We start from the raw sequence: 20,297 nt of genomic DNA, 5'->3' as shown, positions 1-20,297 counted from the left end.
GTAAATCGCAGCATATTGCATCCGCAACCTGTCGTTCTTAATTAAATACCCATCATTAATTTACATCTTGAATTCTTTAAGGTAGTGTTGGGGGAAAGCCGCCTCCTTTCCCCCGCGTGTTCGTTTAATTTCGGACGAGGAGAATGTTGTTAATCCAAATATAGGATGGAATCGATGAACCGTTTCTTCAAAGCTTTTAATAACAGAATATTACGGGCATCAGTGAATTACAGACAATGGCTGCATGTCACGAGTGCGAAGCAGGTAGAGATTCACATCACTTTTATATTATCAGAAGGGCAGTACCGAGACACAAGGTGTGATATCATAACTTTCGTTTCTCTGAAACCGATTCTCAGTTTAGCGCATTCCAATGTTTGTGCATCTCCAGCAGGGAGTACAGTATTCCAATTTTAAGTGATAATTGTTACAAGGACGCCAAGCTACGCTGTGGGCATGGGAAAGTTATACAGCATGACTGAATATGTGCAGAATGCAGACTTAAGTAGTTGCACCTTAAAAAAAAAGACAATTAAGATGTTCATTCAATTTCTATTAAACTTTGCAGTTTGTGCCAAGATTGCTGACATGTTTGTAAATGATGGTGCAACTTCAAATGAAAGCGAAATTGTGGCCTTAACATTTTCAACTGTAAATGTTTAAAATGGAATGAAAAACTATACACTCTGCATAGTTGCACTATAAATACTATGAAACCAACAAAAAACATTCTCAGGCTTTCGTAGAAGATTGTGAAATCAGATTAAAATTAGGAAAGGCACTTAAAAAACACTTGTGTTGTTTTTATGACTAAAATAAACACTTGTATTGTTTTTTATGCTATGTTTTATGTAACCTTTCCAAAACGTTTTACTTTGATTCACTGACATGCATATTTTCAAAGTATCAAATTGCTTTACAAAATCAAAATGAGGTATGCACCTGAAATGAGGGAGATCCTGAAACATTGGGAAGAACTGATCGGTTAACTCTAGAATTTTCTTTGTGGCTAGCTTGGTCTCCACTCACACCGGCAGGGATGTGACGTTTTTGTTGTTTTAGCAGAAAACGAAATTCGCTGGCTGAAAGTTAGCTGGTGGATGGACGGATGAATAGAGTGGATGGATTCCTTTTTCCTGACGCTCATTATGTAGCAGTAGTAGGCTCCCCCTTGTGGTCATATCTACTCACATTGGCAGTGTTGGGATGGTTTCGTTTTTGCAGAAGATGAAAGTTAGTAAAACGAGATTGTCCCTCCCCCCCCAAAAAAAATGCTGCGTGACGTCACCACACCCGGAGTTTATCAATATGAGAGCAGCGAGAAGCGCATCAGATCATTCAGGGAAAAGACCAAGACTGAGGTAATGTCTATTTCTCTTATGATTATTATGATGCTTAACTTGATGCTGTTAATAGTGATTATATTGCATTACCATCAAATGATGATTCGTTGGTGCTCTTTAGAAAATTATGATATACAGTATATATTTTTTTCAATACTTTTAATAACGTTTCAATCCTGCTTTCGCAAGAACATAGCTTTTTAGTTTTATGTTTTGTTGTCTACTATACAGTAATTTGTGTTGCTCAACCTTGAACCCCGTTTTTTTTCGTAGCGTAGTGGGGGAAGGGTGAGCATGTTCAACAAATACATTGCCGGAGGAATAACTACACAAAATCGCCTCGTCTGACCGTGTGGAAGAAGTAAAAATTAAGAATTTAAATGCAAAGCAAAAAAAAAAAAAAAACAACACTGTTCCACGGCTTTGCCTGCTTTGATAATCGCAATATCATGATTGCCAAGATTTCAGTTTCGTTTCTTTTAAAATGGTAACTTTCATTCTGGCCTAACAGCGCCACCCGTGGACGGCCTGAATACTACATGGTCTACTGAAACGAGCGTTGTACTGTATGTACAGTACCTCGATCTACAGTGTGAGTAAAAAAGTCGTTCCGTGATCAAGACCGTGACTGTATTCATTCGTATCATCAAATCAACAATATACATTGAAAATAAATGAAAATCTATGAATTGTGCTCTCAAAACCATCACAATTTTTGTTCTGGGATTTTAATAAAGTAAAATACATTGTATAAAAACATAATACAGTAAAGCACGATATATGTGTATACACACACACACACACACACACACACACACACACACACACACACACAGGGACACATTTAGGGCAATTACTGTATGTTGAGATAAACCAAAAGTCCCAGCATCTGTGTATCTGAGCCAGTGACGGTTCCAGGATTTTTTTCTGTATGGGTGGGTTGACTGATACATACACAGGCTGTGTAAGAAGTTTATAAATATATTTTAAATTTTCAAAGAAATGCTGGTGGGGTGTAACTGATTTTACACAAGATTATTTCCTTTCTTCCTTCTTTCCTTCCATCCACCCGTTGCTCTTCCGTCTGTCCCTCCCTCCAGCCTTCTGTTTTCAGACATCAGAAACAAGTGGGCGCGCATAGAATATATTGTTAAGAAATGTTTTGACTAGACTTCCCTTTCAAAATAGTAATTTGAAAAGATAGCTACAAAACTTAAACCAAAGTACAAACCCTATTTTTAAATAAAAACCTTAGTGTTTAGTTTCTGAAATTGTAAAAATATAGATACGTGTCAATGTGGTCAAATGTTAAAGCGTACACCTGCTCTTGAGCCACCCTGCCTATTTTGATTTTTTTTTTTTCAGGCATCATCTTCATGTCATGATATCCTGCAGAGCTTTTGCTTGATGGCAATGGAATAAACAACTTGATTCTTGGGTGGGTCTACAATCAATTTACTCAACCATTTCCCTCTGTGCGCTTTTGTGCTTACTCTGAGGACAGAGACGTGTGCACTACCGTGATCCAAATATTTCCTTTTTACTGTTGGTGCTACTCCCCTTGCATGAGGCTGAACGTAATCTTTACCCACACCAAAAATTTCCCAGTTAAAAGTTGTAATCAACATAATATTCTGACTTTCTTCCAGAAACCACTCAAATAAAGATGAGCACCAAGAAAAAAACACGGTAAGTGGTCCGTGTGTGAACATTTTAATAAGTGATGGTAATGATATTGTATGTATGTATTCACATTACAAATGGTGTCCAATCAGGTTTGCTCTAGCCATTGTTGTGCCCTAGAAGAGAATTTATATGGTGTGCCCCCCGCCCCGCACACACGATTTACATACACTCACAAATTGAAATGAATTAATAATATAACTCAATGGAACATTTTAATCATTTCATGACTGTTTCATTCCAGTCAAATAAATCAAGTGAGTGACTTGCTGTTGCAACATCTTATTGGACAAACCAAAAGGAGCAACAACTTGACCTCTTCTTATTTCCCTCCATTTTTTGCTTCTGTCTCTGGATAGTTTTGGTCATTTTGGCTGCTGTGGACAAAGGTTTTTAGAGGGGGAGGAATAAGTCTTTTGTAATTCTTGATCATTGGTGCAGACATTTTTCCCCCCTGGGAACTGTTTTAATTATTGGAATGAAAATGCCATAATATGTCTCGTTTGATTTTTTTATTTTGTTTGGTGAAGGACTTCCTTTGGGGCCACCGCTCCACCCTTCATTGACTATTTGAAAGACATCCTACGTCGGTATCCGGATGGCGGACAAATTTTGAAGGTGGGTGTTAGTACTTATTTTGTCAAAGGCAACATGATTAGAAACAGTAATTTGATGCATTTTTTTCTACTAATACATCATGTTCCAAATCATTGTGCCAGAGATATTTCTTCTGGTTTTCCTAATTAGTCAATACAAATGATTTTCATGTTATCAACCATTGAGGGAATAATTTTAATGTAAACAAACCACACCATGATAACAGTATTTTTTTTCGTAACCCATGTGTTACAATTTCTACAATTTTTGTAGATTTTTGCGTATTGTCATCTTTAAATCAAAGACAAAGCATAAAAATTGTGTGATATGAAATATTCCAATTCATGTTTTATTTATATAGATTTATATTTATGTTTTGGTCATAGCACAATACCGCTTTTATTGTCCATAGAGGGCAAAAATACAAAGAAAAAAATAAGAACTATATGTGTATGTATAGCACTGGTGCCACTGAACATGTCGAGTGGTTGAAAGTAAAATAAATATTCAGGAATAATACTTTTACAATTTTTGTAAAATTGTATGTTGCGTTATATAAACTTATTTACATCGACTGCAGCACATGGTTAATAATACACGAATATCACAAATGTGCTGTGCCAAGCTCCTATGTTGCCATATTAAGATATATAGTTACTTGACCTGTTAAGGTGGTTTGAATTGCAGTCGCTTTGATATCAGGAAATATGACCTTATACTGCTGCAAATTTCACAAATGACTATTTTCAGTTCTTAACAACCTAAAAAATATATATTTAAACTCAGCTGTGCATGAACATTTGGGAAAATATATTTTACTGTTTTTTTTTGTCTTGTTTTTTTTTTTTTTTGCAAAATATACTGTTATTGGGAAATTTAGTCAAAGACATGAAAATTGTACTCAGAGAATTGAAGACGAAGCAAATGATGCTGAGTCTTATATGCATCCACTCTTTAGGAAAATTACAGAAAAACATCAGTTGGATAATAATTTGGAACACATATTTTAGTTGTGTATGAGGAATAAACATGCTTGATTGCTGATGAGTTTGGGTTTTAAAAAAAATAGGAGCTGATTCAAAATGCAGACGATGCTCAAGCCACCAATGTGACTTTTATCCATGACGAGAGAAGCTACGGAACTAGAAGTCTTTGGACGGACACTTTGGGACCATTCCAAGGTAAACATGAAGATGCTCACGGTTCTCTATTTGTGTGATTTTCGCTTGGATTCTTCCCAAAAATGTTGGTCATATTCTAAATTGTATGCACGGACCCATAGGGCATCCAGATTGCAGACAGTTGTAGTTGTAGAGGAGTAGAAGAAGAAATTAAAGAAACTAGCTTATTTAATAACTACATTGCAGTTGCAAGCCCCTCTCCTTGTCACGTGTCATCATGACGAATGACTTGTATGGTGTGCTGTACAAACACTCAACACAACCACTTCAGGTTGCTTCGTGAAAAGCTATTGACATGTCACAAAGTCCAACCATAATCCAAAAATATCACATTTGTTGTTTTTTTTTTTTTTTTTTTTTTTTGGAAGACGGTCAAGGATTTAGCTTTGTTATAAAGCAGAATTAAATGCGAGTCATTTGGCTTCATTTCATCATGTCCACATTTGACCCACCAAAATGTACTTGGGACCACTCCAGACAAACTTTCAGGCCGTTTTGTGCATATGCAACCTTTCCCAAAGCCTGTCAATAATTCACCCAAAAATCCCTCGTTATTGTTGTATAGGGCCTGCTCTGTACAGCTACAACAACGCGCCATTTACTGATGAAGACTGGGAGGGAATTCAGGCTGTCGGGAGGAGCGTCAAGCGCAATGACCCCAACACAGTCGGGAGGTTTGGGATTGGTTTCAACTCCGTTTACCACATAACAGGTAATGCCCTTCCCAGTTGTTTTGCATACCTCTGTTTAGATTTTTCACGCAAGTTTATTGACAAGGGATCATATTTTTCCTCACATGCACAGATCTTCCCAGTATATTCAGCTCTGGCTACCTTGGCATTTTGGATCCCCAAGAAAAAACATTTGGGGAAAGACAAGGCGGTTTCCGTTGGTCGCTGGATGACGCCGAGCATCAAGAAGCTCTGATGACGATTGATGATCAGTTCCATCACTTTCGGGACATTGTTAGGCTTGTAAGCGGACAAGAGTGGTCCAAAGTCATTATGGAAGATCAGCACTTTGACGGGACAATTTTCAGATTCCCTTTGCGTGCCGAGGCGTCAGACATTTCGGATAATTTGTACAACACGGATAGGGTTGTTGCGCTTTTTGATAGCTTCATTGTCGATGCGGAACTGAGCCTGCTGTTTTTGAAAAATGTGACGACGGTGACCTTGATGCACATTGACGTTCAGGGCTTTGTGAGCACAAGACTTGAAGTCAAGTCCTCGGCCTACACGGATTTCGTTTTGGAGCCCCAAGACAAGACCGTCATCGAGGGTTTGACCAGACTCAAAGTGCTCACCATCAATTCCGAAGAGCACAAAGAAACAAAGTGGCTCGTGACAACGTGTACCATGAAGGAAGGGAACGTGGCGGAATTGGATACGCTTGCACAAAAGTTGAGCTTCCTCCCACAAGTTGACTTGGCGTTCCCATGCGGTGAGAGTGAGACGAGGAGCACCAGCGAGAGCCGACTTTGCTGTTTTCTCCCGCTGCCAAACAACGAAAGCAACAAGACAGGACTGCCCGTCTATATCAACGCCTGCTTTGGCCTCACAGATAACAGGAGACACATCAAGTGGCAGGAGGAAGATCAGCAACATGACAAACACGCCATGTGGAACGAATTGCTGATGAAGGCGGTGCTCCCACAAGTGTACAAAATGATCATTGAAGCGGCCATCCGACATGCTCAAAAGGCTTTGCTCCCCGTGTCTTCCGTGTATGATCTCTGGCCGGATCTTGACCAGCTTCAACACAAGGACAAATGGCTCGCCATTGCCGTAGATGTCCTTCATCAGTTGTTCCAAGAAAATTTGGCTGTGCTCTCCCTCGCTCGAGATGAAAGAGAGTTCATCAGTCCGTTGGAAGCTGTGCTCCCCTGTACTGGCCCAGCGAACCCTGACACACTGACTGCCATTCAAAGAACTTTGCTTTCCTGTGGAGAGAATCTTGTGACTTTTCCGTGCAACGTCGCAAGAGCCATAAAATCAGTTCACCCGCAGGCCAACAACTTAACATACGCGACGCCGGCATACCTGAGGGAGGCCCTCCATAGGGTGGACATGCATAACCTGTCCAGAGATGACAAACTCTGTCTTCTGGAGTATGTTCTGAGTGATGGAAAATACAGGGATCTTCAGAATCTTGAGCTTCTCCCACTCAGTGATGGCTCTTTCAGAGCTTTCACAGACAAAGAGGAGGACACTGCTTTGATTGACAGCAAGGAATTTCCAAGGTAATTTTAGGACTGCGTCTTTGAAAGGATGCGTGGATGCATGCAGCCCAGTTAGTTATGGCAGCTTTTCTCAAGTGTTTTGAATACAAATTGGGAGTGAATTGATAAGAATGCGGAAATGGATATTAATTGTGCCTTGAATCACTTGAGCCTAAATTGGGTGTACTTGCATGGCTGTGATCAACAGAGGCACTGTTGATTTAGTCTCTTCACTATTTTGTGGCCAACAAACCTGATGAACCACATTATAGTTCTCAAGTGGCATAGAGATAGGAGCTAAGAACATTCAGATTCTCACAAGCCTAAAAAAAAAATCACAAAAATAATTGGTAATGTTGCATTGTTGATGAAGGATAGTCAATAAATGCCTGCATGACGGCAGTAAAAAAAAAAAAAAAAAATCAAATTCTATACTAACATTGAGAATAATGTTTAACTATGATTGACACTCAGAGATCCATTCATTTGACAATATGTTTATGACTGCAGCTGTAGTTTATTGTCGCATAGAAATATGTTGCATCAATTCTTGTTTACTGTTAAAGTTCACGATGAGTCAATTTATTCTATTTGATTTGTGAACAAGAATTCTATATTCTCTGCAGAGTCTTGCTGCCATTTTGCAAACACCTCTTCATCCCAGATGACTTAAACACGGACTGCACTGCCCACTTGAAACAAGTGGCCGGTGAAAGTAAGAAATTAACTTTTTTTTTCTTTCATCTTTCCAATGTACATATCAATATTCTTGTTGTTTTTCCACAGAATTATTCAAGATAAAGGACATCGATGCAGATCAGGTGGCAGAGTACACTAGGAGGTATTTGCCCGAAGACTGGAAGCGGTTGAACACAGCGTTCGTTAGCTGGGATGTCAACAACGATCGGCATCCACCCTTGGATTGGCTTCAAGAAATCTGGAAGTTCCTCAACAATCACTTTACAAAGTTAAGCCATTTTATTGACATTCCATTGATACCAGTGGGGCCCCTGTCTTCCAGTCAGTCATTATTACTTGCTAAACTGAATCCAAACACAACTCTTATTTTCCAACAAAGAAGGAAAATCAGCTTGCCAGATAAAATAGCCAATTTGGTGAAAAAAGTCGGTGGCATCGTGGTGGGGGAAAATGAATGGCTTAAGCATGATGACCTTGATTCCTTTGTTCTATGTCCGTCACCAAGAAGCGTTGTGACTATCTTGATGAACGTCGAGTATCGAGATCTCATCAGAGAATTCCAGAACATGTGTCGCGACACTCGAGAAGAATTGAAGGAATATCTTTCTTGTCTGGATTCTCTCTCCAGTAACGAGAAGGATCTTCTCTCAAAGGTGCCTCTGTTTCAAAACACAAAAGGTGTGCCTCTTCCAGCACACTCAAAAAAGGCCATACTTTTAGGTTGCGGTCCAAAAGTTCCAATGGATCTACCAATGCCTGAATCAATACTACAATGTACAACTGAGGCGGATCGCAGACTCTTGCAAATGATCGATGTTAATCTTTTGGACACTGCTCAAGCAGCTCATCTCCTGATTGATAACATTGAAAGCGGAGAATGCAGCAAAGAGCACACTGAAAAGATCATGACTTGGATTTTACAGCATGGCAGTATCCTTTTCTCCCAAAATAAGACCTTGAAACGCCGTTGTCAAGAATTAAGCTTCATGGAGGCAAATGGAGTGCTAAAAAAGACCTCACACTTTCTTCATCCAAGAGTTCCAATCTTCAAAGACATTTTTGACAGCGATTTCTTCCCACCTTCTCCATACCTTCAAACAGACCAGATGCTCGAAACCCTAACAGACCTTGGTATGTTAAACAGAGAAGCAGATCTGTCCCCTGAGCACTTGCTGCACGCTGCTGCGTTGATCGGCCAGCTGCAAGTTCACTCGCAGGCTTTCAGCAGAGCTCAGGTGTTCTTAAACATGCTTGATGCTCACAGTCTCCTGGCCAACTTTTCTGACGCACAGCTTCACACCCTCAAAATGCTAAAATGGGTTCCGTGTGCTAACCCTGGTAATAATAAAGAGAAGATTTCCCTCTTTCGCCCACATGAACTAAGACACTCTCAGTATGAGGATATTGTTGGGCATGTCATGCCTCTAATTGGAAGCCTGAGTGACCGAGTTAGCCACAAACTTGGTCTCAAATGCCTCCCCCCGCCAGCGAAAGTGATAGACAATTTGTTTGTCTTGATTGCAAAGAGTGACAACATGGATGATCCTGACACAAATGGAGATTTCAAAAGGAGGTTGCATAGTATTTACAAACACATGCAAGATCAAATTCATGACTTTTCAACTTTAATGGATAGGAACGAGTGCTGGCTGTGGTGCAGTGACCAGTTTGTTTCTCCTCGGGATTTGGTTTTAGACTACCCGCCTAGTCTAGATCTGAGCTCGTGGGTGAGGAAATTGCCTCAGGAATTCCTACCATACAAGAAGCTCTTGAAGGAGTTTGGTCTGAGGTCAGTGCTTTCACAGCATGACATTGTTGACATTCTCTATTCCATCATGAAAACTCTTGAAGGAAGACAGCCGCCAACTGCAAGGCTCTCTGAGATTAAAGTCTCCATAGAAATTGTCAAATGGATATGGAAGGAGAAGATGACTGTTCAGGAGGACATCCCAGTGCCAGTCATGACACATGAAGGTCAGTATACCCTGAAATCAATGTCGACGGCTGTTTTCTGCGATTTGAGCAAAAAAAGTCTGCCAGGGCTTCAATACAGCAAGGAAAAAGTGCATGTCTTACACGAGGAGATTCCAAAAGCTGCTGCTGAATGGTTCAACATCCAGTTTCTTAGTACGTACATCCTCGATCCTGAGCTTGTGGGAATTGAGCAGTGTGGACAATCTGAGCCCATAACAATGAGGATTAAAAACATTCTCAAAGAGTACGATGAAGAAAGCGACATCTTCAAAGAGCTCATTCAGAATGCAGAAGATGCTGGAGCAGACGCTTGTAAATTCTTAGTGGATTTCAGGGTACACACGAATCCCACTGAAAATCTCATAGATCCTAGTATGGCCCTTTGTCAAGGCCCTTGCCTTTGGGCATTCAATAATGAGACATTCACAGATGAGGACTGGAAGAATATCGTGAGAGTGGGGTCTGCCTCAAAAGAAAACATGGTGGGAAAAATTGGCAAGTTTGGACTTGGATTCAACACTGTCTATCATGTGACGGACATTCCTTCAGTCTTAAGTGGAAACAAACTCCTTATACTTGATCCGAATGTGACTCACCTGAAAAAGATAATCAGAAACAAATCCAATCCTGGAATCAGATTGGACCTCTCCCAAACGCAACAGTTTCATTGTTTCCCTGGTCAGTTTGGACCATATGAAAACATTTTTAACTGCAGTTTCACCACACAAAGTCTTCCACACCCTTATCAGGGTACCCTCATCAAGCTTCCTTTTCGAACTAAGGAAGAAGCTCTCCAATCGGAGATAAGCACCAGAGTATATGACAAACACGGCATTGTCTCTTTTCAGCAAGAGTTCATCGACTATTCTCAAATGTATACCCTGTTCCTGAAGAACATTAAGACGTTGTCCTTGCAAACTCTCTCGCAACATGCAGCAACTCCTCCAAGAGATGATGAAATACAAACCGTCCTCACTGTCACCAAAACTACCCTGAGTGAGATAATAATTCCAGGTCACAGTCGTCAGTCAGCGCAAATTAGAGCTGAAAAGTCATTGCTGAAACAAGGTGAGAATCGCAAAGAAGTGATTGACTGCTGTATCGTCACCATGGTCCAAATAAGCAGCGAACAATCCGGTAGAAGACAAAGTCAGTCTTGGCTCATGCACAACTGCTTTGGCACAAATCAGTCTTTAAAAATGGCCCAGCAACAGGACAACCGAGTCAAGTTCTCCTTGCCGATTGGGGGAATAGCTGTGCCTCTGCAAGAAGATCCAGGAAGTGGAACATTTTCCATCCTGGAAACCAAGCTGGCTGGCCAGGCATTTTGCTTCCTCCCACTTCACATTCACACTGGTCTCCCAGTCAATGTCAATGGAACATTCGCTGTAACAAGTAATCGCAAAGGTCTGTGGGAAAGCGGGCTGAAAAACGACTGGAACAAGGCTCTACTTCAGGATCCCATCGTGACAGCATATGTGACCGCACTTTTGGTATTGAAGAGCATGTCGGAAAATGGCCAACTGAAAAGTTACTCTTATCACACCTTTTGGCCTGATAGGGAAAATGTGATTGACACTTTCAAACCTCTAGTTGATAAGTTTTACTCCACCATCACCGAGGACGTCAATGCCCCAGAGGTCTTCTGCGATGGCAAAAAATGGTGTTCAGTGAACAATGCCATATTTTTACATGAAACGATTGAAGTGGATGAAACGATGCATCGACTTGTCATGCAGGTGTGCCAAAAACATCTCCAAGAACCAAACCGTGTAGTTCCTCTTCCACTTTGGTTGCGAAATAGCTTCAAACAGGGTGGCCTTGAGAAGATTTTGCAGGAGAAAACGTGGAACTGGGAAAGGTTTTATCAAGACGTGGTGTTTGAGAACCTTGCCACCTTGGACGTTCAGAGTAGAGATACTCTTTTGCTACATGCCATTGACCTTAACTCAGAGGAAATTGACCATCTATTGATGAAGTATCCGTGCATCCCCACAATGGATGGACACCTGCAGCAGATCAAGAAACTCGTGAATCCATCAGGCAAGCTGGCTCGTCTATTTGAAGATGAGAAGGGGAGATTACTGGGAGGTACAGAGAGTGACTTTTGCTCCCCAAGGAGGATTCAACGTCTGCTGGAGCTTGGGATGGCAAATGACCACCTTCCGCTGGAAGCGGTAGTCGAGAGAGCAGAAAAGACCCTAACCTTTTGGAAGGCTGACAAAAGAAAAGCATACGGATATTTGAAGTGCCTTCTTGAACTCATGAAGGATCACGTGAATGACAAAGACTCCTGCCACTGGCAAAATTTAAGAAAGATCCCATTTCTCCCAGCATTTTGCTGCTGCAGTACAAAGACAGGCCTGAGAAGGCCAATTGACATTTTCAGTGAAAAATGCGCACTGCTGGTTGACAGAACCCAACCTGTGCTGGATCATTCTGGCCTGAACGTACATGTTACTGATCCGATCCTACAAATGCTAGGGATTCGCGATACCCCTGCACCTGACATGGTGCTCCAGCAGCTGCAAAAAACACAGGAGCAATCAAGATCCATGGACAAATCCAAGCTTCATACGATTGCCTGCGAATGCTACAGCTTTCTGGATAGATATGTCTGCGAGTCAAATACATCAACAATCATATCTCAGGGGGCTCAATCATTCCCATTCATTTTTGACGGCAATATATTTGTCAACGTGAATCGTGTGGCTGTCAACGTGCAATTTGATGCCACGCCCTATCTGCATGTACTTCCAACTGCCTTTGCTGGTTTACGGAGTCTTTGGGAGTGCGTAGGTATTAAAGACACATTCACTCTTCACCAGTTTCTTACTATACTTCAAGAAGTTCATTTGAAACATGGCGACAAACCCTTGCCAAGGAATGATCTCAAAATTTGTCTTACAATTTTAAACAGAGGCATATACTCTGCCAAAGAGAATGTCACAAGCGACTGTCTCATACCCAATGAGCGTGGGGTTTTGGTACCTGCCTGCCAGCTTTTCTTTAATGACAGCCCATGGATGCCAGTTACGACGGATGTTACTCTCTGTCATCAGGATATCCCACGTGCTATGGCACTCCATTTTGGAATCAAAACAACCAGGCATCATACTCTGCAAAGCCATGCCGTCGACAGCCTCTTTCCACATTCTTTCCAGTTTGAACAAAAAGAGCACTTAACTGTTAGAATTAAAAACATCATTTGTGCCTATCCGTCAAAGAAGGATATCCTCAAAGAACTCATCCAGAACGCCGATGATGCAGAGGCTACGGAAATACATTTTGTTTGGGATAGACGACAGCACGGCACTGAAAAAACCTTTGGAGAGAAATGGAACATGCTACAGGGCCCAGCGCTCTGCGTCTTCAACAACAGTTTGTTTTCAGACACGGACCTGGCTGGCATTCAGCAGCTGGGAACTGGAGGAAAGCGCCACGACCCAGGCAAGATTGGAAAATATGGACTCGGATTCACTTCTGTTTACCATCTGACTGACTGCCCCTCGATCCTCACTGGAGATGACTTGCTATGCATTTCCGATCCCAATCAAAATTACATTGAAAGCCACAATGAACATGTGCGCGCGGGCATTGGCTATAAACTTGGTGACACGTTCAAGGAAATGTACGAGGATGTTTACAAATCCTATCTTCCAGACACATTTTCCCTTAAAGACGGAACCATGATTAGGTTGCCTCTCAGGACTTTTACCATGGCAGGGATCTCAAAAATATCACAAAGGGAAGTCACCGACTATGACATGAAAGACCTGTGTGCTGCCCTATCCGAGGACCCCGAAGGGCTTATTTTGTTTTTGAAAAATATCTGCAAAGTTGAGGTCCATGAAATCAACGATCATTCAGATGGAATCACAACAATCTTTGCAGTCGAGAAGAATACACCACCATCAGGACAAGAAAAAGAGGCTGGCATACGGTGTCCTCCAAATGCTGTTCCAAGCAAAGACTCAGTCCCATGCAAGGCAATTTATGAAACGGTGATTTCAACCTCAGACAAAAGACAAAGCAAATGGATCATCGCAGAGCAGTTTAGCACACTGCAGTGCACTGACGGAGAAGAAAAATATTCACGAGCAACAGTAGCAGCACGTGTAAGCTCAAAAAGACCACTCAGCCGCAGTCCTTTTAAGGGAGGAGCCTTTTGTTTGCTTCCTCTACCAGGCACCACTGGTCTGCCTGTGCACATCAATGCAGATTTTGAGGTCGACTCTGCCAGGAGAAGCCTTTGGAAAGAAGACGGACGGAGTCTGAAAGCAAACTGGAACGAATTGTTGAAAAGCAACATCATTGCACCACTGTATGCGGATCTTCTTCATTACATCAGGCCAACCATTTCAGTGACGACAGCTAGTCGTGAAAAAATTATGTCGTTTTTATCTACATCATTCCTGTGTTTCTGGCCAACGGTGTCTGAAGATGTTGGTCAGGAATGGCATGAAATGATACACGAGGTATACAGATCAATTATTCAAAGAGGGCTTGATGTCATTCCAGTGTTAAGATGCACAAAGCGAGTAACTACTACAAAGCCACTGACGACTACCACTGAATATTCTATTGAGTGGCGAGATGCAAGAGAAAGCACACCGACAGCAGCACCCTACTTGGAATCATCCGACTGGGAGATAAATCACATTTTGAAGGACCTTGGCATGGATGTGGTTCCCTTATCCAGTGAAATCAAGAGGATATGGGATGGTTTCAAAAGTGCTGGCATTGCCGTTAAAGATATAAACCCTTCAAGTGTTCAGACCTTCTTAAGAGCAAAGGCTGTCCATAATCCAGAGCAAACAAGCGCTGCGCTACCGCTGCCCATAAAGGACACGCTCATCCAAAATCCAAAAAGATGCTCAACGCTCCTGCGTTTCTGTCTACGTGATATCTACCTGCTAGAAAAGATCACAGATAAGCATTCCGCTCTACTCAATGGCCTTCCTCTTCTTCTCACAGCGGACGGGGTTCTTAGGGTGTTTGACAACAAATCACCAAAGCTGATATCCATCTACAGCAGTCTGTTCTCTGGCTACGAGCATGATTTTGTCCATTACCAGACAAACTGTGACTTTTTGAAGGTGCTAAAAGCCCTGAGGCTTGCCAGCAATTTGACAGTTCCCAGTGCTTCCGACTGGTTGAAGCTCTTGATTCAGCAGAATCTTGACAAATGTGAGCTTGACCCAAAGCACGGTCTTTATATTCCGACGAAAGAAATGGTAGCATGGCTGAAATTGCTGTGGAAATTCTTACTAAGCCATGTAAAAGACCAAAGTCAGGGTGATGATCAACATTTGTCATTAACTGACGTAAAGCAGCTCTTCAGCGACTTCTGCATTTTACCTGTTGTGTGCCCAAGGTCAAACATGTGCCTCCTTCAAAAAATGAAAGACATGCCCAGTGTCATTGCCTACAGATTAGACGACGATATATCTGACATTTTGTTCAAACTGGGTTTCATGAAACTTGACTTTGCCTTTTTCATAGAGGCTGATCGTCACAAATTCTCACTTCTGCCACCTGAACTATTGAATGTCAATGACAAAAGTTCTGTGCTGGACCAAGTCGTCACTCTTCAGCGCTCAGAATTTTACCAGCTTTCTTCAGATGATATGAGACAACTTCAAACCTTTCTGCAGTCCGGACAGTCCATAAATTGTCCAGCATATCAAAGCAAGTTCCGATCGCTGCCATTATTTGAAACAATACATGGCGATCGAGTGAGGATCGATGGCCCTGAAGTGGTTTACATCCTCACCTTGAGCGCGCAGTCAATGATTCAATTCCCAGACTTGTTCAAACCTCCCAAGTGCAACAGTATTTTTCTCAAAAACAATCCTGAGAACATCAGTGTGGCTCCAGCTTTGAACATTCAGACCTTGAATGATTTGGAGTATTTCGTGAAGATCATTCTGCCTGTCGTGCAGAAACTCTCGAAGCGTCAGAAGCTTCAGTGCCTCAAACTGTTACTCTCACAGCAACATCTTGACAGTTATTTTCAGCACAAGTCTGCCATCATTTCCAAACTGAAGACGGTACCAATGATTGAAAATGCCGAGGGCCAAGTGGTACCCATCTCATACTATTATGATCACAGAGTTGCCTTGTATCAGGTGATGTTGCCTCGAGAGAAATTTGTGCCTGAGAGTGTTTGGGCTAAGTTGTGCGAAGCAAAACAATACAAAGAACAAGCAGCGTGGCAGTTACTCCAGGAGCTTGGATTGAAACACGTTGTGTCCAAAGACGATATCATATGTTTTGCAAAGAAGGTTGAGTCGGAAGCTGAGGCGAATGGTCACTCTCAGGAGCTGCAACAGAAATCCAGCCTAGTTCTCAAAGAAGCCTTGAGAGTTGCAAGTGATGAGCAAACATTGCTGGCCAGCATAACCAACATCAAGTTCATTTTTCCTGTCAAAGTAAAAAAAGAACTGTGTGACTATCATTTGCCATTTGCTCCAGAGACCACCACGGTTCACATCGAAGGGTCTTTAATTGAAAGCCATTACAGGGATCAAGAACTGGTTTGGTCTTCAATGCCAATAATACATCTACCAGAAAAGTTAAAGGAGGATCTGGAAAGGATTACGCAAGCGGGAGCTTATGAAAAACCGCCTGCAAATTGCGTAACCAGAAACTTGTCAAATGTCTGCCTGTCACTTTGTGAAACAGACATTCAGATGGAAACCCGTGCAACTGTGCTTCGATATTCTTATGCCTACTTGCAAATGATCAATTTTGACAGCCGATCACTGAATGGTGTCCCGCTCGTGTTGGTTGAAAATGACAAAAAAGTGGTGAGGACCGGAAATGTTGTGCTTTCACTCCCCCACGAACCTGACTTTAGGCCATATTTGTACAAAATTCCAACCAAGTACATGCCGTTTTGGCAATTCTTCAGCAAAATTGGTGTGAAGGAGGCACCAACTGCAGTGCAGTACTGCAATGTTCTGGCAGCGGTCAACGCTGATTCCATTGCAAAACCCCGTCTGAACCATAACCAAAAGAAAACGGCTGAACGTGCTGTGGGGGAGTTGTTCCTCTTACTTCAAAAGAAGGGCCACCAGTCTCTTCCAGACAGTGTAAAGACTTTGTACCTGCCTGCTGTAGATGGAAAACTCTACCCGTCATGTGAACTGTATTTCAACAACACAGCGTTTGACCTCCAACGGTTGGAAGCGGCGCTGGATAAAGAGTTCCTGTTGCTTGAGAAACTCAGTACATGTCATTTGGGCACAGACATGTACGAGCACTGTCGTCTGCTGCAGTTGCTGCCCCATCGGCTCCAACCTAAAATGCTGTCGCAGGTCACTGAAGAAAAAGTCGTTCAATCACACATGCAACTTTGTGAACTTGGTCCGGCCTGTGATTTTCGTGGCTGGTTTGACAACCACCTCACTTCGAGCGCATTCACCCATGGATTGATTTGTCTTATGAGGGAGCAGTCAAAAGGGAAAATTACCCAAGAGGAGGCTGCCGATATGTGTAAAAATATATTTGGCAGGATAGAGATTGTGTGTTGCACAAGCCTGATGACGGAGCTGTGGCTGAAAGAGCGAGCTCTGGAGAACACGGCCCGCGAGACCGACGTTTTTGTCCAGCAAGTACAAAGAGGTTGCGTCTTTTACATGAAACACAATGACGCCATGCTCTCAAAGGTCATAAATGAGGTCAACATGACTTTGACAAAGGTGATCAGCTCTATGTTAGGAAACAGAATTTTGTCAGAGCACCTCCTGATCCTCGGGCAGCTCCTCTGGTGTGACAGTCTGGAAGATGTTCGTAAAACTCTGGCCAAGACCGGGATCCGTGACAGTGTTGATGTGGAAACTTTTCTCACCGGCACGCAGGCCCCGAAAGGAGAGATTCCAGAGGAGTGGCATGATTCCTTAGACATGAATGTCCTCAACAACTTTGAAGAGGGAGAATGTGTCGCTTACTGCATTGACAACAAGTACTTATATGCAGTCATAGTGGAGGTACTACCTTCACAACACGGACCTCACTCACAGAGATACAAAATAAGGATCGGTGAAAATGAGATTATTGATGTCGGCATTGCAGACCTGTATCAGTTTAAATCAGAAGGCATGCCACAACTCGAGTTTGACGAACCCATAGAGGCCGACAGTATGAATTTGAGAGTAGCGACATACCAACACTCTTCAGCTTCTTCATCCACAAGAGGTTTACCGGCAACTTTTGAAGAAGCAGTGGAGGAAATTGACCAAAGTTTGGAAGAGATCTGGACTCTTCCAGAGGTGGAGAGGATAAAATACGGCAAGCGACTGTACCTCAAATGGCACCATGACAAAAACCCTCAGTGTCGCTATGTCACAAAGGCAGTCGAATATGTGAGACACAGAACTTGCATTTCATTTGGACCTTTCTACTCGCAATGGGACGAGGAGGCTTTGCACCACAGAAGTGGGCGAGAACGAATTTTCCTGCAATATCATTCCTACAACTTTTGGGACCAAAACAAATATGTCCCAAGGCCCAACAGAGGGGAGGCCCGACGGTGGTGTCGGCAGGCCCGATGTGACCTCAATGCCGCGGACAGTGAAAGCAGCGGGGGGAGCGCAGAGTGGTGCCTGTTCAAAGTCCACCAGGCGGTAGAAAAGTCCCTCATTGCTGTCGAGTACAAAACAAACGGCCAACGTCTTGGCGGCACCATTTCAACCATGGCTACAAAAGTCTCATTCTACAGCCCCGTGCTGAGAGACCTGCCGAAGAGGGTGGCCCAACTGCAGGCCTTTGGCGTGCATGCTAAAAAGACGCAATATCCCAACTGCCATCCTTTCCCCAGCATCCCAAATGAATGTTTCCATTTGGACAATGTGGGCGGGGCATTGAGAGCAGCAACTCAACTTTTGGCTGCAGTGGAAACCTATGTGAATTAAAGCTCTGCAACAAACACGCGCCATATACTGGACAAACTTGGTTTACGCTTTTTCAATTCAGTGGGCCAATCACATTTACTAATGAACCCACTTGGGTTTGATTGCATTCCTTTCATCGTGGTCCCACAGCTATGTTTTGTGTGACTGTAGAAATGTTATAATGCTTTGTCCAATTGTCATCATCAGTGGCTTTCTTAGGTGTTCTTCTGTTCCATGTTTCGATCCAGATGATTGTCATTTGTTATACTGAAAATGTACTACTACTTCATTGAATGCAGCACCTGACAAAATACCCATTGTTTGCAAAAGCCAAATCCACTTGTTTTTTGGGACCCTTATGTATTCTTACAAAGAAAAGAGAGACCAAGGTAATTCATTTAAAAACTTTTTTTTCCTCCACCATTCATATTACCTAAAACTTGGTACAATAGTTGATGAGTTGAGATAATGTGGTTGCATAACTGTACTCACCCTCTGTTATATTCAGAATTAACCAATCCTTGGTACAATAGTTGATGAGTTGAGATAATGTGGTTATATTCAGAATTAACCAATCATATTCATGGTTACCATTCAGCACACATCTGTCCCCTTTTCAAGTGCCGCCCGTTTAACCCCAAATAAAGGTTCATCTGTTTTAGGAGACTTTTCCTGTCATTCTTTCTAGTAGAAGCCTGAAGGTTTCGAGCAAAGACAAACCACTATTTGGAACTGTTCATAATTCCCTCCACTTTGACTCAGGCACCAGTTCCAGCTGAAAAATAAACAGCCCCCAGAAAAATGTGATGCTTTGCTGTAGGTATGGTGTTCTTTTGATAGGCAGTGTCGCGTTTGTGCAAACACCTTTTGCAAGTCCCCCCCCCCCCCTCTACTTTCTTCCCTCCAAATTTTGCTGCTGCAGATTGCGAATTTCTGCATTGTAAAACAAAGGTTTTTCTTAATCGTATGGACAAAAACTTCAACCTTGCTTTTGAATTTTGGGAACACACACTTGAAATCTCTCAAACCTGTGTTCATGTGGGAAAATTTGTTATAATTCTGCCTCCACAAGTTAAAATTCTTTAGTCTTGATGGATTCTCACTCTCGCCCATTCATAATGCCCACTGGTTTGGATTAGAAAATGAAATGTTGACCAGTATCCCCGAACAGACTTATGTTTGACCATAACAATGTTAAGTTAAAATTGTTATTTTATTAAGAAATTGTTATGAAAATAATGACACCTTACCGTATATTGGACAAAATGTATTTCCGCGTTATACAACACACGTGAGACCTCGGCAGTCCCCTGAGCAGAATGGTCCTCTGCTACTTTGATGGCTTCCTTTTCATTTGTCCGATAAGAAGACCGCGTGTATCCTCTCCTTGTAATCTTGGGTCCATTTCTGATTCTTTGCTAGGGACAGCTTGCACACATTTAGCAGATTCGTTCAGCCTTTGTGTTACGTTTCCCCCCGCCTCCATCCGTTATTTACATCAAACCTGTACGCCCTTGCAGCATGCTCAAGGCCTGTTTCTGAGGCAAAAAAGCAAAAAAAGTCAGGGGAATCCTGACAAACGAGGGAGGCACATGCAACGCGTCTATCACTTGACCTCATGGCACTGGAAACAAAGGCTGTGAATATTGTGCATCAAATTCAAAAGGCGCCGTAATGCACACATTTATCACACGTCGTAGGA

At 42.3% G+C, this 20,297-nt stretch overlaps 1 protein-coding gene across 2 annotated transcripts; it reads left to right on the top strand.

Annotated features, from left to right (window-relative positions):
• Window positions 1-1,248: 1,248 nt before the first annotated feature.
• sacs2 (sacsin molecular chaperone 2) lies at window positions 1,249-18,972 on the top strand. Of its 2 annotated transcripts, none has more exons than XM_019882294.1 (9): window positions 1,249-1,361; window positions 1,855-1,935; window positions 2,993-3,032; window positions 3,557-3,644; window positions 4,693-4,804; window positions 5,370-5,516; window positions 5,609-7,046; window positions 7,652-7,740; window positions 7,812-18,972. In XM_019882294.1, exons 3-9 carry the CDS (start codon window positions 3,010-3,012, stop codon window positions 18,614-18,616), a joined length of 12,702 nt encoding a protein of 4,233 aa, XP_019737853.1. In that variant the 5' UTR covers window positions 1,249-1,361; window positions 1,855-1,935; window positions 2,993-3,009; the 3' UTR covers window positions 18,617-18,972. The 2 variants fall into 2 exon arrangements, with proteins under 2 accessions (XP_019737853.1, XP_019737852.1); XM_019882293.1 differs by lacking the exon at window positions 1,855-1,935 and adding an exon at window positions 2,709-2,781 and having other exon boundaries at window positions 1,278-1,361.
• Window positions 18,973-20,297: the final 1,325 nt, after the last annotated feature.

The sequence above is a fragment of the Hippocampus comes genome, unplaced genomic scaffold, assembly GCF_001891065.2.
Source record: "Hippocampus comes isolate QL1 unplaced genomic scaffold, H_comes_QL1_v1.1 scaffold111, whole genome shotgun sequence".
Classification (NCBI taxonomy): Eukaryota; Metazoa; Chordata; class Actinopteri; order Syngnathiformes; family Syngnathidae; genus Hippocampus; species Hippocampus comes.
Note: the sequence above shows the minus strand (reverse complement) of the source record. Positions and strands in the feature narration are given on the sequence as shown.

Excerpts from the sequence above, each read along its gene's own strand:
- sacs2 (XM_019882294.1), top strand. The coding sequence starts at position 3,010 with ATGAGCACCAAGAAAAAAACACG. Across the intron at positions 3,033-3,556 it reads AGCACCAAGAAAAAAACACG|GACTTCCTTTGGGGCCACCG; the intron begins GTAAGTGGTCCG and ends TGTTTGGTGAAG. Across the intron at positions 7,741-7,811 it reads GAAACAAGTGGCCGGTGAAA|AATTATTCAAGATAAAGGAC; the intron begins GTAAGAAATTAA and ends GTTTTTCCACAG.